Source organism: Balaenoptera physalus (assembly GCF_965194825.1).
Source record: "Balaenoptera physalus genome assembly, chromosome: 2".
In the NCBI taxonomy this organism is placed as follows: Eukaryota; Metazoa; Chordata; class Mammalia; order Artiodactyla; family Balaenopteridae; genus Balaenoptera; species Balaenoptera physalus.
In genome coordinates, this window is record NC_138883.1 from 83,459,473 (window position 1) to 83,472,125 (window position 12,653).

Genomic DNA, 12,653 nt, shown 5'->3' on the forward strand with positions numbered 1-12,653 from the left:
AAACTTTAAAACAAAGCCTATAACAAAAGGGCATTATATAATGATATAATACAAGAAGAGAATGGTACACTTGTTAACATACAGGCACTCAATACAGGAGCACCTAAAATATAAAGCAAATTCTAATAGATATAAATGGGATAAATTGACAATAATACATTAATAGTAGAAGACTTTAACACCTCACTTACTATAATGGACGTATCATTCAGACATAAAATCAATGAGGCAACAGTGGTCTTATGACACAATAGACCAGTTGGATTTAATAGGTATCTACAGGACAGTACATCCAAAAACAGCAGAATACACATTCTTTTCAAGTGCACATGGTAGGCCACATGCTAGGCCACAAAACAAGTCTCAACACGTTTAAGATGATAGAAAGTATATCAAGCATTTTTTCTGACCACAACAGAAAAAAATGAAACTAGATATCAATTACAAAAAGAAAAATGGGAAAAGAACAAACATATGAAGACTAAACACCATGCTACTAAAAAAACCAATGGGTCAATGAAGAAATCAAAGAGGAAATCAGAAAATACCTCAAGACAAATGAACATGGAAACACAACACTCCAAAATCTATAGGATGCAGCAAAAGAATTTCCAATAGGAAAGTTCATAGAGATACAGGCCTTTATCAAGAAACAAGAAAAATCTCAAATAAACAACATAACCTACCACCTAAAAGAATTAGAAAAAAAAGAACAAACAAGGCCCAAAGTCAGCAGAAGGAAGGATATAATAAAGGATTTATAAATTGAAGGATTTATTTCAAAGAGGAAATAAATAGAGACCCAAAAAATAGAAAATATCAATGAAAACAGGAGCTGTTTTCTTTTGTAAAGGTAAACAAAATTGATAAAACTTTAGCCACACTCACCATGAAGAAAAGAGGAGAGGACCCAAATAAAATAAGAAATAAAACAGAAGAAAAGCAACTGATACCACAGAGATACGAAAAATCAGAATAGAATACTATGACCAATTATATGCCAACAAATTGGACAATCTAGAAGAAATGGATAAATTTCTAGAAACACACAGCCTGCCAAGACTGACTCACAAAGAAACAGACAGTTTGAACAAACCTGTCACTGGTAGTGAAATTGAATTTTTAATTAAAAAAAAAAACTTCCCAGCAAACAAAAGTCCAGGACCAGATAGCTTCATGGGTAAATTCTACCAAACATATAAAGAAGAATTAATACCCATCCTTCTCAAACTATTCCAAAAAAATTGAAGAGGATGGAACACTCCCAAATTCATTCTACAAGGCCACCATTACCCTGATACCAAAACCAGACAAAGAAACCACAAAAAAAGAAACTTACAGGTCAATATCTTTGATAAATATAGATGCAAAAACCTTCAATGAAATATTATCAAACCAAATCCAACAATATACAAAAAGGATCATACAACATGATCAAGTAGGATTTATCCCAGGGATTCAAGGATGGTTCAATATCTGCAAATCAATCAATGAGAAACACAACACTAACAAAAGAAAAGATAAAATTACATGATTATCTCAATAGACACAGAAAAAGCATTTGACAAAATTCATCATTCATTCATGAAAAAACTCTCATCCAAGTGGCTCTAGAGGGAACATATCTCAACATAATAAAGGCCATTTATGACAAACCCATAGCTAACATCATACTCAACAGAGAAAAGTTAAAAGCCTTTCCTCTAAATTAAAGAACAAGATAAGGATGCCCACTCTTGACACTTCTATTTAACATAGTATCGGAAGTACTAGCCACAGCAATCAGACAATAAAAAGAAATAAAAGGCACAGAAATTGAAAGGGAAGAAATAAAACTGTCACTATTTGCAGATGACATGATACTTTAATATAGAAAACCCTAAAGTCTCTACCCAAAAGCCATTAGAACTAATAAATGAATTCAGCAAGGTAGCATGATACAAGATTAATATACAGAAATCTGTTGCTTTTCCATACACTAATAATGAACTATCAGAAAAAAAAAGTTTTCCCTTTTTAAGCCAATCTCTTTTAAAATCACATCAAAAAGAATAAAATACCTAGGAATAAATTTAACGAAGGAGGTTGAGGACTTATACTCTGAAAACTATAAAACATTGATAAAGGAAATTGAAGATGATACAAAGAAATGGAAAAATATCCTGTGCTCTTGGATTAGAAGAATTAATATTGTTAAAATGTACATATTACCCATAGCAATCTACAGATTTGATGCAATCCCTATCAAAATACCCATGACATTTCACACAACTGGAACAAATAATCCTAAAATTCAGATGGAACCACAAAAGACCCCCAAATTGCCAAAGAAATCTTGAGAAAAAAAGAACAAAGCAGGAGGTACCACCCTCAGACTTCAAACTATACTACAAAGCTACAGTAATCAAAACAGCATGGTACAAAAACAGGCACATAGATCAACGGAACAGAACAGGGAGCCCAGAAATAAAACCATGCACTTATGTTCAATTAACCTATGACCTAGGAGGCAAGAATATACAACGGAGAAAAGACAGTCTCTTCAAGAAGTGGTGCTGGGGAAACTGGGCAGTTACAAGTAAAAGAATGAGATCACAACATTTCCTCACAACATATACAAAAATAAACTCAAAATAGATTAAAGACCTAAATGTAAGACCTGAAACCATAAAACTCCTAGAAGACAACATAGGTATAACATTCTTTGACATAAATTGTAGTAAAAATTTTTTGGACCTTTCTCCTAAGGCAAAAGAAATAAAAGCAAAAATAAACAAATTGGACCTAATTAACTTAAAAGCTTTTGCACAACAAAGGAAACCATCAACAAAACAAAAAGACAACCTACAGAATGGAAGAAAATATTTGCAAATGATATGACTGACAAAAGGTTAATATCAAAATATACATAAACAGGTCATACAACTCAATATCAAAAAACAAACGATGAGCAGAAGATCTGAATAGACATTTTTCCAAAGAGGACATGCAGATGTCTTACAGGCACATGAAAAGATGTTTAACATCACTAATTATCAGAGAAATGCAAATCAAAACAAAATGGGATATCACCTTACACCTGTCAGAATGGCTATCATCAAAAAGCCTACAAATAACAAATGTTGGAGAGGATGTGGAGAAAAGGAAACGCTTGTACGCTGTTGGTGCGAATGTAAATTGGTGCAGCCACTATGGAAAACAGTACAGAGGTTCCTCAAAAAACTAAAAATAGAACTGCCAAATGACCCAGCAATTCCCTCCTGGGTCTATATCCAGAGAAAGTGAAAACACTAATTCGAAGATACATGTACCCCAATGTTCATAACAGCACTATTTACAAATAGCCAAAATATGGAAGCCACCCAAGTGTCCATCAACAGACAAATAGATAAGAAGTGTTATAAATATATATATGCAATGGAATATTACTCAGCCATAAAAAAGTATAAAATTCTGCCATTTGCAGCAATGTGGATGGACCTAGAGAATATTATGCTTAGTGAAATAAGTCAGACAAAGAAAGACAAATACTGTATATCACTGACACGTGGAATCTAAAAAATAATACAAATGAATGTATATAGCAAAACAGAAAGTGACTCACAGATATAGAAAACAAACTAGTGGTTACCAGAGGGGGAAGGGAAGAAGGGAGGGGTAAGTTAGGGCTATGGGATTAAGAGATACAAACTACTCTGTATAAAATAGATGAGCAACAAGGATATATTGTATAGCACAAGGAATTGTAGCCATTATCTTGTAATAACTATTAATGGAGTATAATCTGTAAAAATACTGAATCACTATGCTGTACACCTACAACCAACGTAATGTTGTACATCAACTGTATTTCAAAAAAAAATGAGGTACTTCACACTAGAAACTTTTAAAACATCTGTGAAGCAAATCCTTATTTTCAATACCACAATTGAAACTGGTCCTCAATGTCATTAGGCTTGGTCCCTTTTGAAGTTTTTATCTGACTCTGCCTTTTAGAAGCAGAATTTTAATATTCGTAACAGACCTCAGTTCATCAAGGAAAAGAAAACTACGTATCAATAATATTTGCTATTTAAAGAGAAAATGATAAATGGTTCTTCTATTTTCTTCCTCTCTGCTTACAGAAATCTCATCTGACTCATATTCACACATATCTGTTTCCTGAGAAAGAGAGGGAATATAATGTAACACCTGAACACACTGCAATTTCTCGTTACAATTACATCTTTAAAGGGCTTTTTGCCAAGAAAACTGGTTTAGCATTCAGTTTTGGTGTTCATTTTTGCATAAAGTACATAATGTCCAATTTAATATTTTAGAATAAACTGATTAGCAAGTTATTTAAATAATTGTAAATGCTGAGGTTAGTAAAAGAAAAACTCCAGCTTCAGATAGGCTGACCTGCTCTCAAAATAATAATGTAGGACCTACTCCTTAAGGTTTATTATGTAATAAACAGAAAGTAAAATTGGTTCATATATTCACATCTATGCCATCTTAAGCCTCCATACTCACAGGGTCATTTTAATCAAACATTAGGATTATCTAGCGCCATCAGAGGCATGTTTTCTGAAGTTATAGGTAAGCCACCATAGTTTCTTTCCATTAAGTCACATTAAGTTCTAGTTCATTCCATCTTTTCATGTTCTACTCAGTGACAAATATACATCAGTGTGACTGCCATTCACATGGAAGTAAAGTCATATCTTAGCAAAATGCTGTTCTAAAGCCCCACACACTGACTACATGGGAATGAGACCTCATATACAGTAAATCATCACACCCAACTGCGTTAAGTCTGATTACAGTAGACAAAGAGGAAATGCAGATACTTTGTTTCTACTAAAAACCTTCTGTCCAAAAAGAAAGAAAGAAAATCTTCTGTCCAAAAAGAAAAGAAAATACAAAAAGAAAGAAAGAAAAAGAAAGAGTAGAACAAAGTTCTCATGGCGTATTTATTAAATGAAGATCTTGGTGGGAAACGGCAGACCACACTCATTTAACTGAATTGCATGTTGTAAGTGAACTCTGCTGCTAGGTTAAAAACTGTACAGCTTGTGGAATTTCACCAAAAGAAAAAAAGAAAAAAGTTCCAAATCTTTATATAGAATGTGAGGCTTGCATAATTCTTAAGCAATACCACCTGCTTTCATTCATAATGCAAAGAATAAATGTGAACCATACTTTCAGTGCATTATTCTAAAACTGGATAATTTAAATTCCTTTATTTATTAAACAGGCACTTGATTTAAGGCAGCACTTTGGACATCATAGAAGATGTAACAATGAATCAGAAGATAGGGCCCCTGTCCTCAAAAAGGTTACACAATTCTAAGGGAGAGAAAGTGTGGGTGCGTGTCCATAACGATGTCGAGAGAGTGTGTGTGTAAAATGATGTGATCAATACTCTTGGACATTCAGAAGAGAAGTAAGACTTTTAAAAGAGAAGACGAGGGAAGGTTACATTCAGAGAGGATGGGGTTAGAATTCAACTACTATTGAAGGGATACCTGAACAAGCCTGAGAAGAAAGGGGCCTGAGCAACATGGGAAAGCACTGGGAATCCTGAGCCCAGATCAGCTACAACCTGAATAACATTTAGGGCACTAGATAGAGATTGATTTCAAAGGGAACTGCAGGTCAGAGTGTGGAGGCCTTGAACAGCAGGCCTGTTCAAGAATTCAGACTTCATTCAATAGGCAGAGGAGAGCCATAGAAGCTTTTTGAGCTGGGAAGTATGTTTATCAAAGTTGTACTTTGGGGGAATTAGTTCAGGTGGTTGACAATGGCAGGAGGAGAGGAGAGACGAGAGGCAGGGAGGCCTGATCAGGTTATCACATTGGTCCAGTTGTGGTAGGAAGAGCAAGGGAGGGATGGACATGGGAGACACTGCAGGAGCAGAACAAACAAGATTTGAAGATTGGAACTGGGAAGCAAGAGAGAGGGAAGATTCAATGATGATTCAGATTTTAAGCCTGGGTGGTTGAGGTAACAGAAGTCAAGAGGACAATCTGAGTTGAGAGGGAAGAATGAGGAAATCAGTTTGAGGCCATATCTAGATGGCAGTTAGAAATACAGGGCTGCGGAGTTAGTTCAGAATTAATAGATTATAGATTTAATAGGTAATAGGTATAGATTTAATAGACAATACATTTTAGAGTAATCTACACGAGAGGAAAAGCTGAAGCTATTTAACTAGACTCAACAGATACAACACAGACTATGTTAGACTTCTGACATAAATAAATAATTGAATATTTGTTTATATCAAAAAACTGCCCATAGTACTTGTATCCTGTACCATTGTAAGATGCAACACTGGGTCAAAATTTAAAAAAAAAAACAAAAACCTGACAGTATACAAGTAGCTGGGATGGGAAGTTTACATACAGAAACTAACAAAACCACAATGATATATGGCATTTTACAAGTTCATTCCTTGGAACAAATTTTCATCACTGAAATTTGGAAGTTAAAATACTAAGCAAATCTACTCAAATTATTTGTATCCATTCAAACTAATTTCTCTTTTCCTCTGAAATCAACATTGTTTTCTGGATAACCATCAAGAATATGTATTAGTTACCATTAAGAATAATGCATTTCATAAGAGTACTAATCTCAACCTTGATCTCATATGAACATTAATAAATACATTCATATGTTAGCATGCTCTTAATTGACCCCATTTGTGACTTTCAAACATACGTCCTTATCCTACTCTACTTTAAACTCTACTACCTTTATATTGAAGTGTTCAGTAAGGATTATTTTCAGTGTATTCTCCAAGCCTCACCTGGTTTGGGTTTCTCTGGAGGGCTGAGTTTCAGATGTTGGTCTTCAGATGAAAGGCTCACATTGATGCCATACAGTGGATCATCCAAGAAAGAGGGCCTTTTCAGTCTCCCAATGCCAAGTGTCTTTGACATAAAATAGTCTTTTGTGTCACCAATAACCTTGTCTTCAGAAAACTGGAGGCATTTCATATTCTTTGCTTCAACGACAAGAGCTTGTGACATAAAATGCCCAGTCAAGGCTTTGGTGAGATAGTAGCCTCTAGATGTTTCACTTTCGGCATTCTCATCCATATTTGCGTCTTCCACTTCAGTGCTTTTGACCTTTGTTTTTGACCCATCTAGTGACTCACAGAGAATAGATCTGGAAAGCTGGGGCAACTCAGGTGTTATATCCTCAATGTCTTTCTTTTCTCTTTCTGAAGACAGTCTAATCATGGATTTTTGTTTAAGTGTGCATTCATCCAGAAGACACCTTAACTGTTCCTCAGAGAGAAGTGATGTTGAATCTAACTGGTGAAATAAACCAAAAGTTTTCATAGTCAATTGATTAAGTAAACACATTTAACTTTGGTGAGCTTCCAGTAGTACAGTATAAATGCAAGTAACAGGAAATCTTTTACTCAAAACACCCAAATAACAAAACCATTCATTTTAAAGTATCCAAAATTGCAGGGGAAATGTACAACATGCCTAGAGAATAAGTTTAGAATCAATCACACATACACATACTAAAATCCAGGGAAAAGTCCCACAACACTGATGGAAATGAACTGCAGCACCAAATTAACCACCAACACTCTCTCTACACATAGAAGTACCTTGAGCTGAAATGAAGATATTAGAAAAGCACCTTCAATTTTATCAGTCTTGGGGCATCAAACAGGGTAGTAAGTAACCAGCTCTTTGATAAATAGCCAGGAATCCTGCCATAATATCCAGTAGGTGTTTCTCTGTTCCCACTGCTCCTCAGTGTAAACCCTATCACCACCCAATTCCTATATCAGGCAAACAGGGCAGATTCACCTGCCCCTGGGGATTCACCACTCCGATGTCTGTCTACAACTTTCAGTGGACAATACTACCGAAGACAGAAAAGGAAGAGTGAAGGGGTGGTGCATCCTGAGATGTGTAGTTGCTTCAATGTTACAGGTCTAGACAGAGGCCAGGGACATTCCAATAGCAGTGCATTCTGGGAGGAGGATTTGATCATACACATTTAATCTCTGCTTGTAGATGTTATCAGGGCTGATTGTTTTAACCAAGATCTTAAGGATTTAAAAACATTTCTTCTCTTCCAGTGATGCCCTCAGGAAATAAATCAAACAAAAGTATAGAGCTATGTTCTATAAGAATTCAGCTGAACAGCATGCCACCTGAATTGCAACAATGTCGAAAAGAATGTGATTGAAATATATTGAAAGACACTGAAAAAAATTTCTCCTTCTTTAAAGAATCAGCACTGTCCCTCATTTACATGGTGGATTATCTAGGACAACACTAATCCCCCTTTACAGGGGAATGAATTATCTGAAAACAAGAAATTCCCATAAGAAAACCTAATCATGAATTGTAATCACCTTAATTTCTACTTCAGTAAATTAAAACAATGCTGTCAGCCTACTTTGTAGTACACAGTAAGAATTAACCAAATATTCTGCATTTATAAAGTATTGGGGGGGAGCTGTTATTAGAACTAGTATAGTTAATTCCCCATTACTGTGCAATGCTTCTAATGCAGCTAACAAAAAGTAGTACATTAAACAAATTTTGTATCATGCTTTTAAAAAATATTATGTGTTTTAAAATTATATTTAACTTCCATATACTGAAAACCAGTTTTCATAGTGGCGAGTACCATTATGAGTTTGAGAGTAACAAGAAATTGCCTGGGAATGTATTCTTAATAATCATCTGGGATTCAAAATTCAGGTAAATCACCCTAAGGTTAATATGCACGTCAAAAAAAAATAGGAGTTGAATTACATATTAGCAAATCCTACTTTTAATCACTAGACATTTCATGCATCCAGATGCATAGGAGCATTCCCTTCACCCTACTATGTAAATGTAGTTAACTAGAAAATGAAGGCAGTCATTATATGGTACTAGATAACTAAAATATACTTTCAAAATCTGCGTATATAAAATTCCTTGTAACGAGTAAACAATTCCCTAGGATTTAGAAAGCGTCCACTGAGTGTCATCCTCAGCAAACATCCAAACCAAAGGCTTAACATAAGAAATTTCCAGACCCTAGAAAAAAATCAGTCCATACTAGAGCAAGAGGGTGAAGGATTATGGAAGGAGGTCTCTGGGAGGGGTGGGGAATAAAAGAGGGGGAGGTGGAAGATGGGTAGATGATCTGATATGTTTGCTCATGTCCCCAAATAATATTGATAGGATAGATGCTTGGAAGTTCTGAAGACGTATTTAGCTAGATACACAGAAATTTAAGTAAAAGGAAAAATAAAGCAATTATGAACTCTGGGGAAAACAGGAAGCTAGTTTTTCAGATAGATAACAGAAAATTAAGCAAAAGAAAATAAGATAATTATTAACTCTAGGACAAACAAAAAAGTTGTACAAGAAAGGATACTATAGTATACTACTTGCTTTGGCTGTCAATAATGCTTTCACAGTCATCATAATATAAATAGTGATGACTGGGATAACCAAAAATTGTGATTTAACTATTTTGGAGAAGTGGTAGGAGAGAGAAGGAATGTTTGGAGTAACAATGTGAAATCCTTGGCTACAATTATAGGAAGTCAATATATAATTGATACAACAATACATTACCATCATATTATTGATATGAAATGTTAGGTCATTGTCAATTGATATAAAACTGATCAATTAGGAAGGCAAGCTATTAAGAAATAATATAGAGTTAAAGCAGGGGAAACCTTCTAAAGGAATTAAAAGGGGTTGACTCTGGAGAGCAAAACTAAGAAATGGGGAAGAATGGGCAAGGAGCTACCATTTTTGTTTAAAACATTTTAACACAACTATTTCTTTATTTTATTACTATAAGAAAAATTAAAATTAACTGAAAATAAAATATAAAAGTGATTTAAACATTCAAAATTTTTAAATAAAATTAATTTTAAAATAAATATCTGGGGCTTCCCTGGCAGCACAGTGGTTAAGAATCCACCTGCCAATGCAGGGGACATGGGTTTGAGCCCTGGTCCAGGAAGATTCCACATGCCGCAGAGCAACTAAGCCCGTGCGCCACAACTACTGAGCCTGTGCTCTAGAGCCCGCGAGGCACAACTACTGAGCCCACGTGCTACAACTATTGAAGCCCGTGCACCTAGAGCCCGTGCTCCACAACAAGAGAAGCCACCACAATGAGAAACCCGCGCACCCCAATGAAGAGTAGTCCCCCACTCACCTCAACTAGAGAAAGCCTGCGCGTAGCAATGAAGACCCAATGCAGCCAAAAATAAATAAATAAATTAATTAATTAATTTAAAATATTATTTTTAAAAAATAAATAAATAAAAATAAAACTCTGGAATATTAAAATGAAATTCCCAACTGGCTATATCTTTGGGCATCAGAAGCAGATCCAGGTTTCATGGAGCCTGAAGTTTATGTAATATTGGAGCAGGGGAGGGTACTTCTTTAAGAAAAAGAATACAAAATTATAAATAGAAAATAGGTATAAAAGTGAGTTTTTCTTCTTTGGAATGTGAAAAAGATCACAACAAATTAATGGGGGAAAAAATCAAGTCCATCTCTTACACTATCTCTTAAGGTCATTCACCAGAAATGCTTATGTTTCCTGACTGCAACCTAGCTTCCTCTCCCCACTCAAGGTTCATACAAGAGAGGGCCCCTGAAGCTTAAGCTTCACTGGTTTCATAGTAAATCTTCTGGGTGCTCCAAGATAAAGCATAACACATTTGAGTCTGTATGTACACAGAAATAAGCTCAACTACAATAACCCTGATCCTCTGGGGGAAGCAGCCCAATGGGAAAGAAAACACAGAAGACTAGAACTTGGGCTTCAGTTCAAGCTTTGCCACCTTGTGCGTATCACCTAAGGGACCCATTTCCTGCAGCTGTGAAATAAGGAATTGAAGAAGATGATCTCTACATTAACTTGTAGCTCTAAAATTGCTTTTTGTGAATAACTACTCTAAAATTAAAAATACGTATTAGAATAAGCTGTTCTATTGCACCTCAGAATGTCACCTGGGTAGAATTTATGAAAACAATAACAAAAAGAGAACTTTTATTTCTTTAATTTCTTCACAATACCATCTTGAACTCAAAAAATAACTAAAAATTCTCTGGTCTCAAAACATTGTAAGTACAAGTGAACCAAGTATATTAAGCTCTCAAATTACATTAATTTCATTACAGTGTTTCTGGGTGGTAAGACATCAGAACCTTCAACACAAGCCATCTTTCTCATCTTTTGATTCCCTGCAGAGCCTTGCCCACAGTACATGCTCAGTAAATCGGTGCTGCGGAAGGTTGCTGAGTGTTTTGAAATGGCTAAGTACTACATTAATATAAGTTATTTACAAATGCGGAACTGGACTAAATGGGGCTTATCACAAACATCCCTAATGACCCTTGATAGGTCAGAGGCCATAACCCATACCCTTCATCCAGATTGCTTTGGAACTCTGAGCTAATAAGCTCCGTATCTGAACGACTCACTGTGCAAGCACAGTCAAGTAACCATCTGTTCAGGTCTTTACCTCAAAGTATTCGTCTTTCACGCCAGCTCTAATTTTCTAGTATTTCATAAACAAGTTAGTATTCATGCTATTCCTGTCCTTCATGAAACTCATCATAGTGCATCTCAGTCTTCATTTTTCCAGACCAGAGCCCAATCTATTTTCTCTCCTTCTATGAAAGCCCCTCTTTTCCCATCCTCATTTAAGGAGTCTTTTTATGGATCTTCTTTCTTGTTTTAGCCAAAACACACACACTCTGTAGTCACGGAGTAAATGTACTGGATTTCCTCATCAGGAAAACACTACAGAACACTTGTGGTGTTCGTTCTCCTGCATCTTGCTGGTCTTGTTGGCACCCCAGGTGATGTCGTACAGAATAATACTAACTAGCATTTACTAAGCACCTACTTTGGGCCAGATACTGCCCTATGCATCTTACATGTATCAATTCCTTTAATCTCCATAACAAACCTATGCAGTAGATAACTATTGTTATTCCCATTTTATAGATGAAGAGCTGAGGCAATGAGAAATTAAGTAATCTGTCCTTGGTCATACAACTACTAGGTGGTGGGACTTGAATCCAGATTGTCTGGGTCCAGAGCTTATATGCCTTACATAGCCTCTCATTGTAAATGAGTTCTCCCTCTACCATTCTCTAAGTATCCTTTTCCCAACTGACATTCGTTTTTCTGTCCATTCCCTCAGATATTAAAAACTCTTCCTGTAGATTATTTCACTTAACTTTGGATTTTATTACCCCGACTACCTTAGCATCTTACACAGATTTACACAGTGTCCTCTACTTCAGCTCACTTCAGGAAAAAAAAAAAAAAGACAACCCCACCTCCATTCACAAGGTGCCCACTGTTTATACTTCTCCACCCATATAAATACCAGTTTGGTATAGGAGCTAAATCTGATGGGGAATGCAACTTGTAATTGCTGGAGAGGGATCACAGGCTGTGGATTACCTCACCCTCATCCCTGCCTCCCCTCCTATGCTATGTAGGTGGAGTTTCCCCAGCCATAAAAATCTCCACTCATTTGGCACTGGATTTGTTGACAAGGCAATCAAGATTTTATGTCTCTGGTGCAGATAACCAGAAAGTCAAGTATTATAAAATAGCAGAGGCAATTTTGTCCTTTGATGTAAGCT

At 35.7% G+C, this 12,653-nt stretch overlaps 1 protein-coding gene across 8 annotated transcripts in view; it reads right to left on the reverse strand.

The window, feature by feature from the left end:
- Nucleotides 1–12,653, reverse strand: part of FSIP1 (fibrous sheath interacting protein 1) — a 210,588-nt gene that overhangs the window by 13,629 nt on the left and 184,306 nt on the right. For 6 of the 8 annotated variants that reach the window (XM_082443074.1, XM_082443073.1, XM_082443072.1 and 3 more), the window contains one exon: nt 6,797–7,307. The exons of the other annotated variants lie outside the window; for them this stretch is intronic. In XM_082443074.1, coding sequence (XP_082299200.1) covers nt 6,797–7,307 — 511 coding nt within the window. The remainder of the gene's footprint in view (nt 1–6,796; nt 7,308–12,653) is intronic. 8 annotated transcript variants of the gene reach the window in all.